This window comes from Chrysemys picta, chromosome 13 (genome assembly GCF_011386835.1).
Source record: "Chrysemys picta bellii isolate R12L10 chromosome 13, ASM1138683v2, whole genome shotgun sequence".
Lineage (NCBI taxonomy): Eukaryota > Metazoa > Chordata > Testudines > Emydidae > Chrysemys > Chrysemys picta.
This window is the reverse complement of record NC_088803.1, coordinates 53,781,237-53,804,323: the sequence shown is the minus strand read 5'-3', so window position 1 is coordinate 53,804,323 and position 23,087 is coordinate 53,781,237. Positions and strand designations below refer to the sequence as shown.

The following is a 23,087-nucleotide window of genomic DNA, read 5'->3' as shown; positions in this document are numbered from 1 at the left end:
AGGATACATATCCTAAAACAGACTCCAGCAATTATCCAGTGATAACACTACACCCAGGCAACCTAAATATGGGGAAGAGGGAGGAGGATTCAATAGATTTTCCACTTGGCCATGTTTTTTGGTAGACTCCAATGTTCATTGAAGTCCCATGAGCAACTAAAAGAAAAACATTCAAGAATAATTCTCTGTCCATGATATTCACTGTCCCCTTGACATACATAACAGCACAAGCAGTATACCAGAGACAGTGACATTGAGTCCTCTGGGAGTTCTTGGAGGGACATAGAAGTGTCACGCCTACTGGATGAGCTACACAAAACATATGCCCCTTGCAAAACACATTCTTGTTTTTAAGAAGATTCATGAGAAGTTGAAGGGGTGTGTAAAAAACAAAAGAATAGGGTTGAACATCCCTAAACTCCTGTCACTACACTATTTAGTAAGAAAATAGAAAAGGAGAGAGTCTCACTATGTAAAGTAAGAGAATGTAGGTGACAAATCTGTGGCATCTCACAACTTGCCATTGTCTCTACAATATATACGATGGCCACTCAGAGCTTCACAGCAGCAGTAGATCTAGAACTCAGATCTCTTCTACTCCAAAGAGCACAGATCCATGGCCTTTAAGTGCTAGCCAGTACAGGGGCTGTGATTCAGTTAGCAATTTTCTCTCCAGCCGGTAGAGGGTATCTGTGCACATGAACATCCCCCAGTTCATTACAATATAGTGTAACTCATTTCTCGAGTACCCTGCACAGCAGAGGAGCCGTGGGTCTGTGATGCGAGTATCTAGGTATTTTAAAATCAGTAACAGCCTCTTTGGAGAAGCAGGTAACCTACCAGTAATCCAAGGCCGTAACACAGCTGTCAAGCTCAATGAGGGAAAAGAGCCTGTCACATTTGTTGCCACTGATATCAAAGAATTCTGTGCAACGGAAAAAAGAGAAATCCCATGAATCTCATGATGTTTGGTGTTCATGCAAAGATAGACCTTTTGAACCTGTCACATGCATGTGTGTTTATTTAGACATTCTGCCATGCAAACATGCCTGTTGCTGAACAGGTATTCAACTGACCGACACTACTACATCCATACATAGCAGGACCTTATGCTCACTTCAGTCAATGGCAAGGTTTCCATTAACATCAGTGGTGCAGGACAGGGTCCAGATCTTCACAATGGGGAATGATTTGTCTCTATTTACCAATAATCTGATCAGTAGATGCTATTGCCAACAGGTTGATATTAGACAGACACACCATGTCAGTGACCCACATCTGCTGACTGGGCCGTCGTCCAGACTGGTCAAGCTACACAGAAGAGGAAACACATTGAAAATCAAGTAACCACAAAGTAGTTGCAAATCCCACTCAAAGCTCATATAATAAAGCACTACCATGCATCAGGCTTAAGCCGGATGTAAGCAATGCATAGGCCTTGTGCTCGCTGTCTGACCTGAGGAGAATTTCCCCTTAGGTTAGCAGCAACTCTGGTATTTTCCACCCTGAATGAGAGCTCCAGACCAGCACTTATTTTTAAACAGGAGGAGTTTTACTGCTGAAATGATAGAAAGAAGAGATTCTCCAGGGAAATTAGTGAGCAATATCCCTTCCATGAGAAACAGTACATTTTCCCCTTATACGCCCTCAATATTCGGTTTGTTGACAGTGCTGACAATCCAGAAGAGAAGGCTTTGACCCCACCCTCAGTGCTAGCCATGTCCAGCGTAATATAATAATAATAATGGAGATATCCCATCTCCTAGAACTGGAAGGGACCTTGAAAGGTCATCGAGTCCAGCCCCCTGCCTTCACTAGCAGGACCAAGTACAGATTTTTGCCCCAGATCCCTAAGTGGCCCCCTCAAGGATTGAACTCACAACCCTGGGTTTAGCAGGCCAATACTCAAACCACTGAGCTATCCCTCCCCCCAGCGTAGCACAGCACTGCCTCCCCACTGACTAAAGTGATTTGGTGATTTAGAAATACTTCATACAATGGGCAAAACTCTCCCCTCCGAGCCACGCTGTGGGTCTCTCATCTGCAGTGGGGGAGGGGGGCTCTGTGATGCACCCACGCTTGTGGAATCGCCACTCATGGCAATGGGATGTCACCCATGCAGAATAAGCACTACATACGCAAAGGAGACATCGGCACTGTGAATACAAGCTCCATGAGGGCATGGGTTGAGACTCCCAGGGAGGCCACATCGACCTCGTTTCTAGATGGCTAAATGGGAGGGTGTCATGGTCTGGGAAAGGTTTAGAGCCCTGCATTATGTGGATTAGAGAGAATCTAGCCCTTCATTTCCATCAGGTTCACGAGCCATGTACCTGGACAGTGCGGAGCAGTTTGAACGTGTCACTCCAGTAGAGTAAGATTCCATCCCTGCTGACCGTCAGGAATCGCCCTGACAGATTCCAACCGCTACTTTTCTTGGCCTTTTCATCCCTGTCCCTTGCCCGGCCCTGGCTTGGGAAAAACTGCACCTTGATGATTTCCTGGCCTTGGCTCCTGAGCAAGGGAGAGGAGTGAGATAGGAGAAATAGAGCAGAACGGTCAGGAAGCAGAGGGCAGGAATGGAGCAGGTGGGCAAACAAGGACTGAAAGCACTTAGCAGAAATTAGAAACTCAGGTCCCCAAGCTCAGGAGTTTTTGATGCAAGTTAAGTCAGTCTCAGCCTCACCAAGGGAGAGAGACACAAGGCGAAGTGGTGGGAGTGGGAAGGAGATTTTCACACTATAAGGTTATAAGGTTGCAGGTGTTCACGCTGTGATGTCTCCAACCCCTTAGCACAAAGATACATTACAGCACATACAGAGAAGAAAATACCTGTCGGAGGGACTGGCCTGTGTGGAAATAATTTGAAACCCGGACACATCACATGGGATTTTTTTTTCAAGCTGGCCACAAACTGTTAGTTCAGATGGGCCGAGCCTTTGCGTGCAGCTTGAAAACCCCTGTATTAGACAGGACAGACTAGACGATCATAGGTTTAAGATCAGAAGAGACACTATGACTGAAGTACTTACAGTGCACCCATTTCTGAGAGGCCTGGACAACAACAGACCACCTGTCCCTTTATTTAACACCCTAGAAACTGAAGTCAGCCCAGAGTCTCCATGGCTCCGGAGCATGCTTCCCCAGAATTTGCTAGCCTTCAGTTCATGCTGCAAAGCTCATCTATTCCCAGGCTCTATCCAGGTAGAAAGGAAAGGGGATGCATTGGCTGGGGGGAGAGTTTTGGCTGGGCTGGAGAGGATTTGAGTTCAAACAAAATTAAGTCAGAAGCAAGCATGCAAGAGAAGTTAACCATATTTCACCACACTCGCTCTCAGTTATTCATCATAGCACCAACCCCAAGTGGTATCACACCGGCCGGTCTGAGAAAGAAGCAACTCCTCACTTTTAAGTGACCCCCAGAGAAGGGAGTGTTGTCGTTTCTCATGTTCAGGTTTGTTGCTATAACAGCAATAAGCTAATGCGGCCCTAGTTATACTCACAATATCCTACTGAGACTGATTAAATACTGACGGGAATTCATCTCAAGCAGCCATTTCACCTAGGCTATAATCTTTAATAGAGGTTGTTCCTTAAATGATTAGAGGCTAGTTTATTAAGCCAATTTCATATGGGAAGATGCACATGTTTGCCATTTGCTGTTAAATACCTGATTTTAAAAAAGACATTTTTCGCAGCTAGGACACTAAACTGGAAGACAAATACAAGCAGCTTTAATGTGGATCACTCCTCCTCAGACAATAATGGCTAAGAGCTTACACTGGAATGATTTTCATGGGTGTCTGAAATAGCAGAGGAGATTTGTTTTTCAGCATGTCATCCTTTCCTCTGTACTCTCGCAATATATAGTTCAGATATTCTTCCTGTGAGAGAGAACAATTTCATCAGCACCATATAAAAAGGAGAGCAGAATTAATTATCTCAAGTTCTATGGTGCTGACAGATACAGCAAGAACTATGGCAAAGATAACAGGAATGGCAGGAAACACTGCCTTCCCCCAACATTAAACCAAGGTAAATAAAAATCAGGAAATTTTTGCCACTGCTACACAACCACCATTCTCTTTCATTAGAGCACAATATTACCCAGCCCACGGAGCCATCACAATCAGTGTCAATTTTCATAAATATGATATCAATATCTTCTTCCGTAATATTGTCCATTATCTTCTTCATTGCCTTGCGGAACTCCTTAAGATCCAGCCCTGGGAGAATAAGCACAGTATATTCAGCACGCAATTGGGTATCTAACTTGCTCACACTTACACAGTTGCAATAAATTGTAACACATTGATGTGTACAAATGCTTATAAATTAGCTGTTTACATATGCAATTTCCCAATCTGCATGCACATCTGCAGTAGTTGTGCACACTGGTAGGCACCTAATAAGTGCAGAACTTCTTTGAAAGTCTGGTCCTAGGCAAACAGATTTTTGAACAGGGGCCCCTAACTAAGATTTTCCTAGAGTGTCTAAACCTGAGTCAGAACTTGGAGCAATGCGAGGCTTAACTTATGCTCATAAAGAAATCAAGATTTTCAGCTGGAAAATGCTATGGAAGTATTAGTGTCATTATTACAATATGTGATTTTACCCTGTTTAAACCAAACCTAATTAGAGAGTGGTAAATTTGTTCTCTTGGCTTCCTGAATATTAAGCTTGACTTCTGTACCATAGAACTATGGGACACAAACCTACATCTAACAATTGAGGAAGAGGAAATCTGTGTCTGCTTCACCAGACAGAAACCCAAAGCTATCACAAAGAATGGGTGATATAGACTCGCTGTGAGAGGTAAGCTGAAGACCTCTTCAGTGGAAAAAAGCAGGTCCAAAGTAACTGATGAAGCTTGAAGGGACTAATTCTGGTGGATGCTGTTGTGTAGACTGCATGCTTCCTAGCAGCAACAGAGATAGCTATGAAACTAAAAAAAGTGACCAAAAGAGCACAGTTATTCTAGAAACTGAAATGCTTTGGGAAATGCTGCATCATCACCTCCACCCTTGTCTAAGTCCGCTTCCCGGAATGATCGCTCCAATTTTTGCAAATGCTCATAATTGATCTGGTCCTCAACTTGCTGTGCACGGGAGGTATCAGTGGATTCTGGGAACCTCAGTATTTGTTTGGGAGATGAGCAGCTCGAGACAGATTTGCTCAGAAGTCCAGTGAGCTGAAAAAACAGTTAGGATCAAGAACAGCATGTGCAGAGCTTTTATTACACCCAAGAGAGCCCTCTTTACTCATGTCTTATATAAATGGGGCAAGAGCAGGAAGACAGTAAACATCTTATAAGCAGTAACCTTATGAGAGCGTATACAGATAAGCAGAGAACTGGCCCCTGCCCAGAAGACCTTAGAAACTGAAGGTCCAGTTCTGGAAACTCTTTTTCATGGAAGTAGTCCTCACTATTGATAGTAGCCCCACAGACTTCAACAGGGGTAAATCCATGACAGTGCAGAAACGCCACACAAGGTCTTATGCACCACAACTCTCACTTAAGCCCCATTTCATTACTACAATATCATTAATTTTAAATCACTTAAGAAATACAGGACCCAATTTATAGCTGCCACCAAGCAATTACTTTACATAGAGGGCTTCGTTGGCTGGGGTACAACTGGCATCGCTAGCTCTCTGCCGTTCTCAGCAGGAGACCCTGGCACAAGGGACATGGCAAAGGCAATCCCAGAAACAAGCAGGCATGGCTAAGCGCTGTCGATTCCCAGTTGCTACACGGGCCTATTTGTCACAGGCAAGCTGGGTGCAAATCAGCCCAGCACTCAGGCTGTTTCAATCTGTGCTGCGAGCTGAATAAGCCCCTCGCTGGTCCAGGAGAGGAAAGGTGCAAAATAAGCATCAAACCAACATTCCCTGCACCCGCTCAGCAACGGCACAGAGTTTAGCCCCAAAGCCGAGATGAACTGGGCACATCGGGGTTTAAAAGCAGGAAACCATTCCCTTCCAGCCCTGATACTGTATGATTTAACCTTCCACAGTTAAGAAAATACAGTGTACAGTTAAGAAAATATCACCACATCAATCCTGCTCCATTTGCATTTTAGGAACATCTGATAACAGCCCTTTTCCATATAACACTGTGTCCATCAATACCATCACTGCTCATTTACCTTTTGCCCCATTTGATACTGTTTAAGGCTTCCTTCGTCTTCAGAATCGTTGTCTACCCTGAAATTTCAAACAGATAAAATGTAGCTGTATTTGCTTTGGGGGTGGGAGAGAGATTGTAATCATTAATAAGGCTGCAAGTCTTTCAACCCTTAAAATGGCTATTCAGGTATTAATATTTGTATTAAAGTAATTCCAGTATAAATTAATGTAACCTGAAGTAAGAGACGACACTCTCTATACTGCTTTAGGTACTACGATGTCAGTAGTTCTTACTGCGGAGCTATGTAATCCTGAACTCACATCCTGGTAGCTATGGAAGGGTTTGACATAAAAGGTGCTAAGCACCTTGAATTGAAGTTATTTAAGGCCTGATTTTCAGATATATGCAGAAAGTCCAGCTAAAGTCAATGGGAGCTGCATGTGCAGGTCCTTATTGTTTTACAAGTTCGATTTAACCCTTACAATGTCCAAGAAGGTAGAGACATTTTTATTCCCATTTTACAGATGGGGAAATTAGGAGAGAATTTCAATGCACTTACACACTAACTCACTATATCATCCTAGCAAGGAGGAAGGCTTGATTAATAGAAGGGGTTACTATACTGGAGGGTGACTCAGAGAAGCAGCAATAAATTAACTAGGTATTGTGAAAAGCAAAGTTCCTTGGGTGTCCTGTCTTTCATCACTCACCATGCCACAGAGGGATGAACACTGATCCTATGAGTCTCTGAGCCCATCAAACAGCTGCTCAGTTTCTCAGAAGTAGACATTCTCCCTGTTCCTGCTGTGTATCCACTGGGGACGGCCATCAACAGACTCAACTATGATGTCACCTTTGGATTTGTGACTTCATCCACAGAACTTCAGGCAGATTGCTTTCCCCAGTCTCTGTTGGAAGGGGTTCTCTTCCTTAGAAAGACTGGATGGAGGTCTCCATGCCAAGAAGCCACCGAGCAGCCCATCTCTATCCCTCTCCCTCAAAGCAGCTGGATGGGGAGAGGGAATTCCTCTTCCATTGCTCCATAAGGAGCACACACCTACGCACATATGCACCAGAGATGACTTGAGGCAGGGGCTCTACAAAGGATCCATAGAACACAAGAGAGGAACATGGCAGAGGCCATTTCCAGGGATTTCCTTTTCCTGCTCTTTTCAAGGGCTGCTAGGAGAGCAGTCTCTGCAACGGATCCAGTGTCAGGACTCCCATTGGTCTTTGTCATTAAACCCGCCCCTCACCTCCCAGTGGCGGGATGATTGAGAGAAAACCAAGCTGAAATGAGGTTTGTCTTTAGATTTGTTGAGATGATCTCATCTCAATTGTTCCTCCATTTTAGGCCAACCTGCTGCTTGTTTATTTGATATAAAATATTGAATCATGAAGTTGAGATTATATTGAGATTTATGTTACTATAATCCCACATTATTTAAAGCTTCCTGGATAACTGTTCTTGTAGCTCCCATTAGAACAGCAGTAGATTCACAGAGATCCTGAAAGATTAAGAGGCAACCAGTTTATGAAGCTACTTTGCAAAAGGACATCACTCTTCCGGGGCCTTGCTGAAATTTCTTGCAGACCTCAGAAAAGCACCCTCAGTTCCTGTTTTCTACATTTCCTGACAGGTCAGACACAGATTTTTAAAAGGCTGCTGTCTGAAAGCTAGCCAAGCTTACTAAATGACTGAGAAAAAATTGCTTTAAAGAGACAAGCATGTCTTCTGACAAACACCAGTGTCTTCCAGATCACGTCACAATGGCCTGCAGGCAAAGAATGGGTTTGTGCCAATATTTTACTTGTATACCATGTAGAAATAAGGTGGCTGCTTCAACCTTAAACAAAGGGGTTTTCCCTTCATCTTAGTAATATCAGGAAGGTCAAATTTAGCTTTGTACCTGTTTGGGTTGAAGCCTCTCTAGGACAACACTGACTTGTGCCTTGGAAGTTCTTAGCCTCTAGATAAAGATTCAACACCCAGATCCTTTTCACAAATAATTTTTTTTCTTCCAACTATTAATTCAGCTATTTGAGTGAAGTAGGGGTATCCAAAATGAGTTTTAAACCTCCCATTCCCTTGTTTAATATGAAAGCTATAGGTTTTACCCGGGGTCTCTCCAATTTTTGGTAGGTATTGCTATTGAGGACATCACACATATCCCACTTTCCAGCTACAACCACCAAATACCAAGGTCTTCACCCATCCCAACTGGAGAGTATACTGTTCAACATATTCATACATGATCTGGGAAAGGAGGTAAAGAGTAAGGTGGCAAAGTTTACAGATGATACAAAACTACTATCTTGAGTAGTTGCTGACTGCAAAGAGTTACAAAGGGATCTCATGAAACTGGGTGACTTGGCAACAAAACGGCAGAGGAAATTCAAAGTTGATAGGTGCAGAGAACATACATTAGAAAACAATCTCAACTATACATATAAAATGATGGGGTCTAAATTAGCTGTTACCACTCAAGAAAGATTTTGGCATCATTGTGGATAGTTCTCTGAAAACATCCACTCACTGTGGAGCAGCCGTCAAAAAGGCAAGCAGAAAGTTGGGTATCCTTAAGAAAGGGATAGATAAGACATCTTATTGCCTCTATATAAATCCATGATACTCCTACATCTTGAATACTGCGTGCAGATATATTGGAATTGGAAAAGGTTCAGAAAAGGGCAACAAAAATGATTAGAGGTATGGAATCTCTCTATATGAGGAGAGATTAATAAGACTGGGACTTTTCAGCTTGGAAAAGAGACTGCTAAGGGGGGATATGATTGAGGTCTAATAAAATCATGACTGGTGTGGAGAAAGTAAACAAGTGTTATTTACTCATTTGCATAACACAAGAACTAGGGTCACCAAATGAAATTAATAGGTTTAAAACGAACAAAAGGAAGTATTTCTTCACACAACGCAGTCAACCTGTGGAACTCTTTGCCAGAGGATATTGTGAAGGCCAAGACTATAACAGGGTTCGAAAAAAGAACTGAAATTCATGGAGGATAGGTCCATCACTGGCTATTAGCCAGGATGGGCAGGGATAGTGTCCATAACCTCTGTTTGCCAGAAGCTGAGACTGGGTGACAGGGGATGGATCACTCTATTGAATGTCCATGTTTTGTTCATTCCCTGTGAAGCATCTGGCACTGGCCACTGTCAGAAGACAGGATAATGGGCTACACGGACCATTGGGCATACTGGGTCAGACCATTCTTATGAATGAACCCCTAAAGCCGACTGGTCTGTGTAAGTGTTTTATCCTAAGTTTTCAACACACACTAGGAAGGAAAACTGCCCAGCTGTGAGACCAAAGGGCTAACAAGTCAATAGAACAGTAGGATCACCAGATGACCACTAACATCAAGCTTCCCCCTCTCAGGACAGGAAGATCATTTCCTGATTCTCAATAGTGAACCTTGGTGAAGCCCATAAAAAGAAAGCGAGGATGTCAGGGGGACAAAGTATGCCCTGAACCCATCCAATAACAGCACAAAGGCTTTTCATAGGAATATGCCACCATGGTAAAGGAAGCAGAGAACTATTCAGTCATCACAGCTGGCAGAAACTACCCCCATCTAATAAAACAAGTGGCTGCAGAAGCCAATCATGGGCCCCCAAGCACCAGTCCTATCTCCCATCCCAAAGAATTCCCAACCTAACTTCACAGGAATTGTTAATGAGCAAGAGGTGTTGCTAGACCACCACCTTTCATAAAGCTCTTCCACCATAACATGGGGAGAACAAGACACAGACACTGCACTAATCATGAGAAGAGTCCTATAACCAGGGAAGGGAGAAAAGCAGTAGAATGCATACAGGCCGTTAGAGATCCTCCACCAACAGATAATTTATCTGGATAAGAGCTCAGGTTTTTAAGTCCTTTCGAATCTTCATATGTCAAAACCCAAAGATGATCTGCAAAGGGAAAAATTAAGTTATCTTTCAAAGATGGAACTCTGAGAATAATCTTTGAATCAATTATACCACCCAACTTGTAAGAAAAAGCAGCAAGGGAAAAGGAAAAAAAAACCCTCAGCCATGATTTTATACCTGGCAATTCTAAGCTGAAAGCATCACATCTAAGCTATGCTGCTCTGGAACCCACATCACAGTTTGTTTAGGTCTCTGACATTTAAGACTTCAGTTTGCTCCTAGTTACATACAAACTGCTGCCATCTTTTGTAACTATACAATGAAGCTGCTCTGGAAAGTCAAGCAATTTCCAAAAACAAGGGACTGGCACCCTCTTAACAGAAATGCAGTAGGAATTTATCTTACAATGACTAGGTGGGCTGCTGTCACCCTCTGCTCCATATCACAAGACTATAATCCACATGGCAGGCATCTGTTTAAGAGCCCTATTCTGCCAGAGTAGATGTATTGCAGACCATGTGTGGGTAGTATTAGAAGACTTCAGTACTTACACATTATGTCTTCAGTGCTGTAGAAGCAGTTTAAGAGTTTCCTGCACAACAGGCTAAGGTTCTTAATTGCACAAGTGTAGATGAGCTGTTTACAGTAATGATGGGAATAGCTGCATAATTTTCATTACTAAGCTCAGTAATTCATAGAGCATTGCATAGTGCCATTTTTCTTTAGAATTATGTAAGTCTTCAGGACCCAGTTTAGTCAGAGCACTGTATAAACAATTCCCAGCTCATCCTCAAACCCTCTGAGATATAGCCCCATCTTAGTAAGCACAGTAGAGGCGGGAGAGAGCTATGATCAGAACTACTTCCTAGCTCCCAGCAGTGCTCAAATCACCAGGCTATGAGGACCCCCAAGTACTAGTTCAATTTCAGCCAATTCTATAAATGTGTCGTGTGTGCTAACATCAAAAGCAAAAACAGGATATCATTTGTCAGTGCAACAGTGGTCACATTAAATATTAATAGACAAATGAGTGATGTAAATTCTTGGCTTTTATTTGGAGCCTTTTAACAGTTACAGTAAGAATTGTCATTGCAAACCAGGAATTTTGAAAAGATTGAACAATTAAGTTAAAAAATCTGAGTGCACACCTGTAAGACACCCTGGGTACAGAAAGACAGATATAAGCTTTTGGTTGTTCCATTTTGTTTGTTTCAGATAACCGATAAAACTAAATCTAAGAAAGGTTGTTTTCTGAAATAGTCATTCCAGCAGAAAAGCACTTAACATCTATCAGCCAATGCTGTACCAGGTCAGAGCAGTCACTTGAGTTTTAAGTTTATTCTGGTTATCTGCTTTCCAGCAAGGAAATTATAAAAAACTGCCCAAAAAGTCTATGATACAACCTTGTAAATAAGTTACCTGTATTATAAATTTCCAAATTCTATTTATGACTTGTCATTTCTTGGTATATTAGGGAATGATTCAGCAATCTGAAATTTCACCGGACTTTGACTTGCAAGATTCAAAGTTTCCACATTGAGTTGTGGTCAATTTTGTAGTCAAGGAGCACCAGTAGTATTTCTACGATTCCCATCATTCCTTCCTTTTTAGCATAAGAGATTTGTTTGCTTTTGGCAGAAGCAGAGGTCAAATTGATCACAGCGCAACTCATCTAGTGTCATGGTAAATTTGGATCCATCCTTGCTCCTCACCAGGTGGGATCTTGCGATACAAAGGTGAAACCACAATGATCCATAGCACGTAGCTGACCCTTCACAAAATGTGGAAAGCCTAAAAATGTAATTTCCCATGGCAGGTCACACAAGCCACATGTTGCTACTTTGCCTTGAGTATGCAGAAAGGATAACAGAATGATGTACACACTTATCAGAAGTTGAAAGACAGTAAGTTTTTGATCTCATACCAAATAAGTAATGGTAGAGAAGATTTTATGTGCATCAAAACCCAGTTTTACCAATGCACTTTCACACTGCAGTACTAGTTTTGTTGCCATCAATAACTATTCCTTAAGCTAAGACCTCGATGGACCATTCCAAAGTTTGCCAACATGAATACTGGCAAGACTTTGGGGGATTTATCAGAACTTTTAAAAGGCTAGACATGACACATTAGCATTTGTTTCTGCAGAAGCTAGTTAGTTCTAGTCTAACATTAAGGCTTGGCTCACTGAAATTTACGGCAAGCTTAACAAGACGACTAAGTTACAAGATATTATGTTTGCTCAGAGAGGCTGGTGACAGAACCCAAGGTCAAAAACACGGTATTCTTTTAACTTTGGTGTTCTAGTAATGCAGTGCATTAGACTTCACAAGTCAGATACAAAGAAACAGACCAATGTTGCTGTTACACTGCACCACTACATTACACCAAAGGAAGGGGAAGCCTACAGTCCAACTATGATTTGTATTGGCTGTAAGCTTAAGATACCAAAAGAAGTTCTCTCCCAACAGAAGCCCCAAGAAAAAATTAATGCAGCAGTAATTTGAGCAAGGAATGGAGCTATGATTTGAGGATGAAGGCCAATGTTGCAAGTTATGTAGCTTCAGACTGAAAATACCAGGATCCTTTGCTTAATCTAATCATATCCCCAGAACATGACGACTCCAGCAGACATGACACTCTTGAAATACAGAACTTTATTTAGAAACGGCTTAAAGTAGAAAAAACCCTGTCAAGAAAAATCCAGGTGGAATATGGTTTTTCAGTAAAATGGAATTTTAGGGCAACAAAAGTCTAGAAGGCCACAAGAGAAATAGCACCACTGGAATTTTAAACAATGGCTAGTTACTTGCTTTTTTTTTTTTTTTTTTTTTTTTGGCATTCACTGAAATTGGGTTTTCCTCTGAATTTCACAAAGATTCATGCAGTACACAACAGTTACCATAAAACGCTCGCCTTCTACACACATTTTAGGACAAGCTACAACCAGAAACCAATGCATACAAGCATATCAGGACTGATCAGACTCAGTGTGGGTGGATCAGATGTCCTGTGGGTTCTTGCCAAACACAAACAGCAATGAGAGGAACTTGATAGCAAAGGAAGGGACAGTTCAAGAATAAAGTATCTTAAATATTAATATTAAAGTTAGTCTGGGTACTGTATTTTCTGCAACATTAGCTTTTCTATTAGCTAACATATTTGTTTTGTCCCCAGTAGGTTACTGTACTGGCAAGTATCACTATTAAGATACACCAAGGGCTGAGGAAGACTTCCCAACAGGCACAAAATAGGTATATCCTCAACCCACTCACTCCCTTTAATACAACCAAGACACTTGCATAATGCAAGTTCTGTTAGATCCATTGGTTTAATCAGTACTCTAGGATGGGGGAGAGAAGAGGAAACCAGAAACAAACATACCAGAAAGGACACCACAAAAATAGGAGACAGGACAAGTAGAAAAATGATCCAGAGAGTGAAGCGAGTAACTTTTGAAGAACCTTCTAGGCAATACAACTAGATCCATGTTATTTCTCAGAAAATATAGTACACAAGTTTGGCAAAGTTGTTAGCCACAATGCCAGAGAAGGATTTAGCACTCAAGATAATTTGTACATGTTTGTCTGAGCTCTTCATACTCCCTCCAATCTTATGACAGGCAACATTAAGGCCTATTTTGTCATTGAGAACTAACAACTTAGTGAGCGGCTTTACACAGGGATGGAGTTTTATTTTACTAGCCCCTTTTGAGTAGTCACATTGCCGCACAAGGCCGCCCAGACAGCAGTGTAAGTTAGACACTTTCTAACCCCAGTATGAAGCACATAAAATCTCCTGTCACATTACTTTATAATTTGGCATATGGAAGCATATTTTAAATACTCTTAAGGCATTTTTATTAAAAGTTCTCTGCTGCAATTTCACATTAACGCAATCTGTGAGTCAGTGTTTAGTTTCTCTACTACACACTCCACCTCAGTAAGGTACAGAAGAAAAGACTTTCCACAAACCAATGTTTTACCAGCAACCAAACAATTCCGCAGCAAGCTTCAAAATATTCAACCTTATTCCCTAAATATACCAACTAGATGTTAATTCTGTTCTGCTACGAAGTGAAAAAAAGAGCTCCTAACTCAAACCCATTGGAAAAGAGTAAAACTTCCGCAAAGTGCACTTTAAGAAGAGGTACTTTTTGCTTATGAAAAGAAACCAGTGAGTCCTCTAAGAATAATAAAGTGGAGTATTTTACAGTTAAGCACATGATTTGGGGCAAAGAATTCTGATGTTCCTGCTCTGCTGGTACAGTATATGGACTGTTAATACTCTTCTTGTTCCTCTTGTGGTGCTCCTTCGTCAGGTATCACAAAGCCTTCCTGAAGGGGGAAAGAAAGAATGTATTAATGGAAGCAGATGTCAAATCAGGCCCACTGATCCAGCTAGTTGCACATACCCTTCCCTGCAGTTTTACTTGGGATACTGTCAAGGAGGTATACACTCACTTATGAAAGACCAGTTATGACACTAGAAAGATTTTCCCTCTCAAATCTTGGATCCAGTTGTCACGGAATTTCAAGTAGTTTTCTATTCAGACAATCTCCGGCGTAACCACAAGGATACTATCTAGAGCTTTAGTACAAAAGATGCCTACCCCAAAGCACATAGAAGAAAGCAAGATTGGGCATTGGCCTCATGGAAGACTTCTAGTTAGAGAAAATTTGCCCGCTTGCCAACTAGTATTTATGTAAAGGCAGACTTACATCTGTTGCATAAAGAATTTCCACAATCCTCTGCAACACTGGATCACTCTCCCCTTCATTCTCTTGGCAGATCAATTCGATATTTCTCAGTTTGCCAAAGTAGAAGTCCCTCTCCTTCTCCAGATCTTCAACAGTAAGTTTCAATACATTGATCTGCCAAAGAGTCACACATGATCATTTCTCCACCAGAGAGAAGTCCACAAAGCATTTACTCAGAAAGCAAGATTCTTATAGTTCACAAAAAAAGCAGATTTTTTGTGATGTATGAGAGCACTTTGGGAATAATCAAGAACTGCACTGGTTTATTACTGACATTCAGTTTAGCTTATATGTTCTATTTCTGTGCTAGATGTCCAATTCACATAAGGGGTGGTCCTCTTTGCAAATGTTAAGGGATCACTACTTCACACAGATAAAAACCCAACCACCTGCAGGGCTTATTCTTTTAGAGGCTAAATTACCATTTACATGAGGTCAGTTTAGCTTATAAGAGTGTGACCCATGACATCTCACACTGACTACTGCAGGATAGCAGCAGCTGTTCATAGTTTAACTGCAATGCCGCTAGATGTCTGCAACAGCACTGCAGGATGAAGTATCAGCATGTAATGGATTTAAGAGTGTGTGTGTGTGTGTGTGTGTGTGTGTGTGTGTGTGTGTGTGTGTGTGTGTGTGTGTGTGTGTGTGTGTGTGTGTGTGTGTGTATGCCATGTTGCAAAAGGAATTTGAATTATTTGCTAAATTTCCAAGACCCAGTCATTTCTTAACTTAAATAAAGATTCGTGTAGATTAATCTAAAGCACTTTCACTTAACTTTACAGTCCACAGGTTTAACACTAACCTGCTGGATCAGCTCTGCTGATTCATCCTCTACTATTCCCACAGGAGCCTTTTTAACCATTCCAGTGCCAGTTTTAGGAGCTGCTGTGGTTCTCTGAGTAACAATGGGCCTCTGAGGAGCTAGAAGGTAAGATGCAGTGTTAATTCTTAGCCTAATCATTTTTAGAACCAAGCCCCCATAGGAGTTATTTCCATCCATGCTTAGATAGAACAGGGAAGAATTTGAAAGCCAGTGTAATGTAGCAAGAAATGCCCCAAGCTCCCCATGTGAAGTGTCCCTTCTCCCTGGCAAGGGTGTTGGTACCAATCATCGCCATTTTCTTTAAGGAAGAAGCATCTGTTCTTGCAGCCTTCATTTCTGTGGCTCCCAGGTAACTGTCATCTAGAAGAGGTATAGCAATTCTAATGGTTACACACTATCTGACTTGAAGATGCCTGCCATGCCAAACCAACAGATTAAGTGTCTCACATGGAAAAGAGCTTTCTAGCCTCCATGAGATAAGAAGTTTAGCACTATAGTGTGATCTCAGGCATATGTATCATGATTTGATTCTGTGTTTTGAGAGACTGGAATCTTTGTGAAATAGAAGAAAGCTATGAAACTACCACAATTTAATGCACTGAAATTAAGCAATGAGTTAGTTTTGCTATTTAGGTTATTGAAGCTCTTATCAATTAGAAAGACTTTCAGAAGACCTTCAATGTTTCCTTTACCTGCACTGCCGGAACTGAGAGCTTTCTTGGGTTTGTTCAGTACTGGAGCAACAAGGGTGGGTGCTGGAGCTGTTTCTTGGCCTTGTCGAGCCGCAACAGGGTCATACTCTTTCCCATCATAGTTTGCATCAAAAAATTTTTTGAACCACTGAACAAATTCAAAATTGTCCTGAAATTTTCCTTTCACTAATTTGTCCACAGGGATTATCTGGGGGAGGGGAAAATAAAGCTGGTTAAACAGAGGGAAATATTCTGAGAATAAAGAGCAAGCTCTACAAAGTCAGATTGTGCTCAGGATTGTGTACATGCAATTCGTAGTCCAAGTCCAGGGAGGATTTCTCTTATGTATTTAAACACGGGAGTGGTCAAAGATTTTTCTCCACTAGTTGGAATGGAGAGATAGTTGGACCCTTAAAGTTGAGTGGCGACTATCACGTCTTATACCATTAGGCAATAAGAATTTCTGCAATGAGTTCCAATGTCAAATTTGCTCCTCCTCTGCTGAAGTCCATCCATCTCTCCCTATTCTAATATCTTAACTTAATTCCAAGTCTCACCTGTTGGCCCACCTCCACACACACTCAACACCCAGTTTTGGGGTGGTTCCTCTCTCCCCCACCCCACCTCGCGTGAAAAAAGCCAGAGAATTATTAAAAACCTTTTGCCTATAGACAACAAGTATGAGGTCAGTCCAAACGGGCAATGACCAAGGCTAGCCATCTGATGGTTATTCAGTGATTTGAGACATAGCAGTCCAGCCCAGTTTTTACTAGACAAGAACTGCACAAACTAATGCAGTTGTCACACTAAATAGTAGTCTTAGCCCATTGTCTATATCCATTCAGTGCACCTATCTATTCACCCTTAGATGAGGTTCCCTCAAAATAAGAGATAACATTGAAATGTTAATACTGAAACCTTGTACTGATATTGCTATGCAGTACCCGTTACTGGAATAAACTTCACTTTCCTTGAAAGCAAAAGTTATTCAAACTGTGAAGCACCACTTTCACATGTCTACTCTACAGCCGCTTGGAATTTGTGGGAAGAAGTAAAACTTGCAGTCCTTGGGATTACCATACCAATTGGTTATGGCCACATGTCTGGCACAAACAGAGCAGGAAGCTCTACTGCACTACCTCAGAAGAGTTGTAACAGTAGTCTGTAAACAAGCATGTATGTTTCAGGTAGTGAAACTCATTCAGTTAGTAAGAGCCAGAAATCCAAACCTAGCAGCTCAATTTCCAATTTGGGGAAGTTGGAAGGGTAAGTGCTTCATCTAAGCTGATGATTGGCAGACACCCAGATGTAAACAGAAATCCAGGTCTAAGCCATAGGGTTCATACAGCTGTGCAGTTGGCAGTACTGATAACCTGAAACTAAATTGCATGCACCCAAGTGCAAGGAGAACCAATTACAATTCCAGCTTACTTTGTCAACACCCATTCGCTTAAAACCTGCTTGTAGAATCTTGAAGTTTTGAATGTATTCATGTTCCAACTTTGCTTGAAATTTCACTTTCTTGAGTGCTACAGAACCAGGGAAGAGCATGTCCAGAAACTGACAGTAGGCAGCACCTGCCAAGAAAAACAGAATGTTTCCATAAGCCATCTTATACAAAGAGAAGTTGGGAGAGGTAATATCTTTTATTGGACCAACTTCTTTTGGTGAAAGAGAGAAGCTTTCAGGCTACACAGAACTCTTCTTCAGGTGTAGCTCAGAAGCTTGTCTCTTTCATCAACAGAAGTTGGTCCAATAAAAGACATTACCTCACCCACCTTGTCTCTCTAATATCCTGGGACCAACATGGCTACATCTTATTCAAAGTCAGTCAGAAGCAGAGACTTCTGGGCAGACTATTTACTGTAAGAGAGAGGAAATATGAAGGATACAAGATGGTCCCTGTTATGATCTGAACCCTTATAACATTGCCTCCATAATTCACTGGGTGAGCATACTAGTTGGACATATAACTAAGATCTGCGCCATGACATGCCTGCAACAATAAACTCAGTGGGGTTGCGTGGGATAGATAACCTGTCATTCAGCTAGGCAAGAAAACTTGGTTCTCTACCTAGTGAATAAATTAGAAATCATTTTACAAATTAAAATAAATAAATAAAACAAACAGCACTTATCCATAGCCCTTGGTGCCCTAGGAGTTCAAAGGCCATATCAATCCTCACTCCCTAACAAAAATCCAGACATAATAAAAGTAACAAAAAAGCCAGTGCTTCATTCCACACACCTCAAAGACCTCTCATTCCCTTCCAGTCCCTCCATAACTACAATTAGAACTTGCAAGGGGAGCAGGAAATCCACTCTCAAAAAAAAAAAAAAAAAAAAAAAAAAATCTTTCCCCAGCAAGTATTAACTTAAATTCTGCAAAGATTTTAATTAAAAAAAAACAGTTTCCAGCCCTTATTGTTGGCTGCAGAGGTAATATGTATTTAGTAATAGGTTTCGAAGGTTAACTAGCTATAATAGTTCAGGCACCTACCATGTATGTGGCATAACTTAGAGGGGTTATTTTTTTCCTGACATACCAGAGGAGTCCATGTCCACATTCACTGGTGGCAACAGAAGCCAAACACCCTGAACTGTCATACTAAGACAGGTGGTACACTTTTGTGGAAAGTTTGTAAGAAGTCTGTTTAACTGCCAAGAACATAGAATTCCAAATTCCCTTTTGTCCTAATGTGTGGTCTAGTCATGCCACCTGCAGCTGTTAGGAAGGTGGAGAATGCAGGAAATTCAATCAGGGTGCTGTTCCTGCTTGGGAGCTCCCACTGTCTCCTCCTGTTATTGGAACAGAGCTTCTTCTCCCTTCTCCATAGCCTCCTGATAGTGCAAATTAAGATAGGAAAGAAGTGTCTGCAATTGAACCTTCCAGCATCTTTTTCTCCTATTCAGTGAATAACTCCAGTGTCTGCCTCTGCTGTACATAACATTCCTCAGAAAGTTGATATGACCAATCAGTTTTCATCGAACAGCAGTGACGCTGTTTCATCTTGCTTATTTCACTCTGTAGAGAAATGAGCAGCAGCAGTGGAAAGGTCTGTCTGCAGACACTGGAAAGTGACACTACGCAGTTTATAGCAAGTATGCATTTGATAGTTTTTCTTTGCAACTGTGAGTGGTAGGATCTAAGACCTTTAAAAATAAATCAAGCTTCTGCAGAAGCTGATGTAGGTTCTCTCACTCCCCAGGGCGAAGTTCTCATGGAGTTCCAAATCTTCTGGTCCTAAATGAAAGTCACCAGCAATCCAAGAGTCTTTATTCTTATTCTGATTTAAAACCTTGGACACTGGGTAACTCAACTCTTTGGTTCTTGTAACTCTGTACTTTTGGTTCTTTCTACCCTTGCTGACCATTTCTGCAGCATCTTATTAATAGCACCTCATTCTCCTTTCTGCTTCTCTGTACTAGTTTGTTTCCATGGATTCAGCCACAAACTCTGCTGACAATTCCCAAATGTACCTCAAGTTCTCCCCCTCCTTTGTCAAATGAGGAAATTTCATGTTTCACACCTACTGAATGTCCTGTCACGGTCTCAAACTCACCTCCTAGAACTGAACTATTTTCTGCTGATCCTCTCCACCTTCCTTATCTACCTACCACTACCTTTCCTGTGTCCCATGCTCACAACCTTGGTTTAGTCTTCAACTCTTTTTCCCTTCCCCATATCCTGTCTTGAGGTCTGTTACTTCATTTTTATCAGCATCAAAAGACACCCTTTTGTTTCAATTTCCAGAACTAATTCCTTTAAAATGTGACTCTTCAGTACCATAACCCTTCTCTTCCCGTCCAAGTCTATCCAAAACACCACCATATCAAAATCCTCTCAACTCCAACTATATCACCTCAAATCTCCTTGTTGGCTTTGCCTCCTTACCACATTAAGTTAGAGCTCCTTGACCTCACCTTCAAAGTCCTATCCATCTGCTGTCCCAGTTCAATCTTTAAACTCCTCCCAGGCCTCCCACCTTACTTTTCTTTTCATCTTTTTAGTAACCAGTTGTTCAGAGAAGTCGGCCACCACCAACATTTATAAACAGTGGCCACAATCTAGTCTCCATCTTTCTCTCGTGTTGACATGGAAAGATGCTTGGAAAGTCTACTTCCTGTCCATGAAAGCCATTTCAATTTCTTCTTTAGAATTCAGTTTCTCCCAGGAAACCTCCCCTCTCCACACCAATGACATTACTTTAGTCTCCCTTCCCTGAACTTTTGTCCTATATCTTAAAATACACCTTTCACATTAAATGCAGCCAAATTATAATGCAAAGTGACAGATTAACTCTGACTATGGATTTGTCTATACTAGGATTTTAACCAACCATGTAGTTATGGCAGTGTAAAGGCATATCATAACCATGTTTTACAATTTCCAGCTTTAGCCCTGTTGTCAAAAGAAATAGCCTTGAACTTTCCGCTCATTGCCTATGTTCTAAGGCAAAAGTAGAGCGTACAAGTCTTCGGGTTCCACAAAGCTATAGAAGCAATCCTTTGTACTCACAACTAGGAGCTATATTTTGGGATTCAGGATTGGCAAGTCTCAAATCAAGCAAGATCCAGTGACAGACTACTATACTTTGTATACTTGCAGTCAGTCACTTTGCACACTTATTAACCTTTTGATTGTAACCAGAGAGATGCTCTTAAAACCCCTAGTAGTGCCCTGTCATCAGCCCCCTTACCCGAGCACAGGTGTTCAATCTTTGTCAAGTTCAACTGCAAAGACTCGTTGATCCAGGCAAGCATGTCATGTCGACTCAAGTTATCACTGGTCACTGAAGTAGAATACACATTAACTGCCATTTTCTGAAAGATAGAAACCACAGATGAAAGTTTCATACTAAAGTATGGTTGGAATACGATCCGCTATAGACTTGACTCATTAGAACAGTAGCGTACACCCGGATTTACACCCTCCTGTTGCTACAGAGAGCAGATTCTAACAGTGCCAGGTAACAGAACTAGCTCCTGGAAGTACCTCACATCAGCAGAAGCAGAGAAGAGTTGGTTTAGTATTTTGTGAAAGACATGGAAGACCGATCAGGTAGTGGCACCCCAAACTTCCCCTAGTATGCTTCCACCCTGACCTAAAGGAACCATCTCTGTAAGGAGCTGGTTCAGTCCTCTTGTCCATCTCCCCTAAGGCTGCCCGAAAGGATAGTCCACTCTGCTCCTAGGCAGGTTTCCTAGTGGATTATGTCGTGTGCACTCCCGAGGGCTGAGAACAGAACAGAAAACCGCCGCTCAGAGTCGCTCTTCCACCCTGACACGTGATGCAATGGGGCTCCCCCCGCCCTGCAGGGCCGCCGTTCTCCAGACCGGCGAGGCGGCACGGCCGTGTCGGGGAGATGCTCGCGGTGACCGAGTCCCCCCCCGGGGAAGGGCCCAGCTGGCGCACGCAGGAGCCCCCCATTTCTCCCCGCCCAGCCCCCGGCCCCGGGCAGCCTGCAGAGAAAGCGGCCGAGGGCCCCACACCGCCCCCCGCCGGGCCCGGACACTGCAGCCCCCCGGGCGCCTCACGCGGCCGCAGCCCCCGGCCCGGCCCTGCCCGCTGGGCGGCGACACGCGTGACCTGGGAGCGGAGCAGCTGCCCCCACAGGCCGGCCCGGCTCCGCCCCGCCCCGCCCCACCCCCGGGCCTCGTGCCGGTCCCTCACAGCCTGCCGGCCCCTCCCCTACCGAGCCCCCCCGGCCCGGCCCCTGCCGGCCCCCCCAGGCCCGGGGCCCATCCCGCCCGCCCGCAGTCCGTTACCTGCCCCCGCTCTGCCCCGTCTCCTCCGCGTTCAAACCGGCCCCGCCCGGGAGCAGCACGTCACGCGGCCCGTACGTGCTCGCGTCACCACCCGGCGTCCGTTACAGCGAGCGTCGCTTGTCACCTTTCCTCAAGTTGGGGCGGGGCGGGGCGGGGCGGGGCGAGGAGGGAAGTAGTTACTAAGGGGCGGGGCCGAGCCCTCGTTGCTAAGGCGCCGCACGGCCTCCTTTTTGGGTCACGTAATATTATTTAGCCCCGCCCCCTCGTTGATGCCTGAGGATCGGTGGGGTCGGGCTACCTTGCCAGACTCCGCCCCCTTCCTGGGTCATCCCCGGCCCCGCCCCCCAGGCTCACAGCCCCTCCTCCGCCCTTAGCTCATCACTTCCCCCCCAGCTCGCTACCCCCCCGCCCCTCCTCCACTCCCCAGCCCCTCCCCCCGCCCTTCTGTCCCCTATCCCTCCTCTCCCCCAGCTCGCTACCCCCCCGCCCCTCCTCCACCACCCCCCAGCCCCTCCCCCCGCCCTTCTGTCCCCTATCCCTCCTCTCCCCCAGCTCGCTACCCCCCCGCCCCTCCTCCACCACCCCCCAGCCCCTCCCCCCGCCCTTCTGTCCCCTATCCCTCCTCTCCTCCAGCTCACTGCCCCCCAGCCCCTCCTCCACCCCCCAGCCCTCTCCTCCAGCTCACTGCCCCCCAGCCCCTCCCCCCGCCCTTCTGTCCCCTATCCCTCCTCTCCCCCAGCTCGCTACCCCCCCGCCCCTCCTCCACCACCCCCCAGCCCCTCCCCCCGCCCTTCTGTCCCCTATCCCTCCTCTCCTCCAGCTCACTGCCCCCCAGCCCCTCCTCCACCCCCCAGCCCTCTCCTCCAGCTCACTGCCCCCCAGCCCCTCCCCCCGCCCTTCTGTCCCCTATCCCTCCTCTCCTCCAGCTCACTGCCCCCCAGCCCCTCCTCCACCCCCCAGCCCTCTCCTCCAGCTCACTGCCCCCCAGCCCCTCCCCCCGCCCTTCTGTCCCCTATCCCTC

The 23,087-nt window shown here is 43.8% G+C and overlaps 2 protein-coding genes across 8 annotated transcripts in view; both read right to left on the bottom strand.

Annotated features, from left to right (window-relative positions):
• The window catches only part of EFCAB8 (EF-hand calcium binding domain 8), a 40,222-nt gene extending 30,120 nt beyond the window's left edge, over positions 1-10,102 (bottom strand). For 3 of the 5 annotated variants that reach the window (XM_024108895.3, XM_008172162.4, XM_008172159.4), the window contains exons 1-8: positions 6,841-8,526; positions 6,150-6,207; positions 5,017-5,191; positions 4,108-4,226; positions 3,781-3,884; positions 2,334-2,514; positions 1,206-1,311; positions 841-925 (exon numbers count right to left, since the gene is read on the bottom strand). In XM_024108895.3, the coding sequence (XP_023964663.2) occupies positions 841-925; positions 1,206-1,311; positions 2,334-2,514; positions 3,781-3,884; positions 4,108-4,226; positions 5,017-5,191; positions 6,150-6,207; positions 6,841-6,959 (947 nt within the window). In that variant the 5' untranslated portion in view covers positions 6,960-8,526. Of the gene's footprint in view, positions 1-840; positions 926-1,205; positions 1,312-2,333; positions 2,515-3,780; positions 3,885-4,107; positions 4,227-5,016; positions 5,192-6,149; positions 6,208-6,840; positions 8,527-9,965 lie in introns of those variants that run through there. The other 2 variants (XM_065566349.1, XM_042842580.2) reach the window with 2 other exon arrangements.
• Positions 10,103-11,053: 951 nt separating this feature from the next.
• On the bottom strand, positions 11,054-22,294 carry MAPRE1 (microtubule associated protein RP/EB family member 1). Of its 3 annotated transcripts, XM_065566350.1 has the most exons (8): positions 22,067-22,206; positions 20,998-21,121; positions 17,729-17,874; positions 16,298-16,505; positions 15,888-15,965; positions 15,585-15,703; positions 14,744-14,896; positions 11,054-14,359 (listed from the first exon to the last, which is right to left on the bottom strand). In XM_065566350.1, the coding sequence occupies exons 2-8, from the start codon at positions 21,116-21,118 to the stop codon at positions 14,303-14,305; spliced, it is 882 nt and encodes a 293-aa protein (XP_065422422.1). In that variant the 5' UTR covers positions 21,119-21,121; positions 22,067-22,206; the 3' UTR covers positions 11,054-14,302. The 3 variants fall into 3 exon arrangements, with proteins under 3 accessions (XP_065422422.1, XP_005304926.1, XP_065422423.1); XM_005304869.5 differs by lacking the exon at positions 15,888-15,965 and having other exon boundaries at positions 22,067-22,294; XM_065566351.1 differs by lacking the exons at positions 15,888-15,965; positions 22,067-22,206 and adding an exon at positions 21,403-21,590.
• Between the last annotated feature and the right edge of the window lie 793 nt (positions 22,295-23,087).

Coding starts and splice junctions, on each gene's coding strand:
- MAPRE1 (XM_065566350.1), bottom strand. CDS start 21,118: ATGGCAGTTAATGTGTATTCTACTTCAGTGACCAGTGATAACTTGAGT. Junction 17,875..20,997: donor GATTGAACACCTGTGCTCGG/GTAAGGGGGCTG, acceptor TTTTCTTGGCAG/GTGCTGCCTACTGTCAGTTT. Junction 16,506..17,728: donor AGCGAATGGGTGTTGACAAA/GTAAGCTGGAAT, acceptor CCCCTCCCCCAG/ATAATCCCTGTGGACAAATT.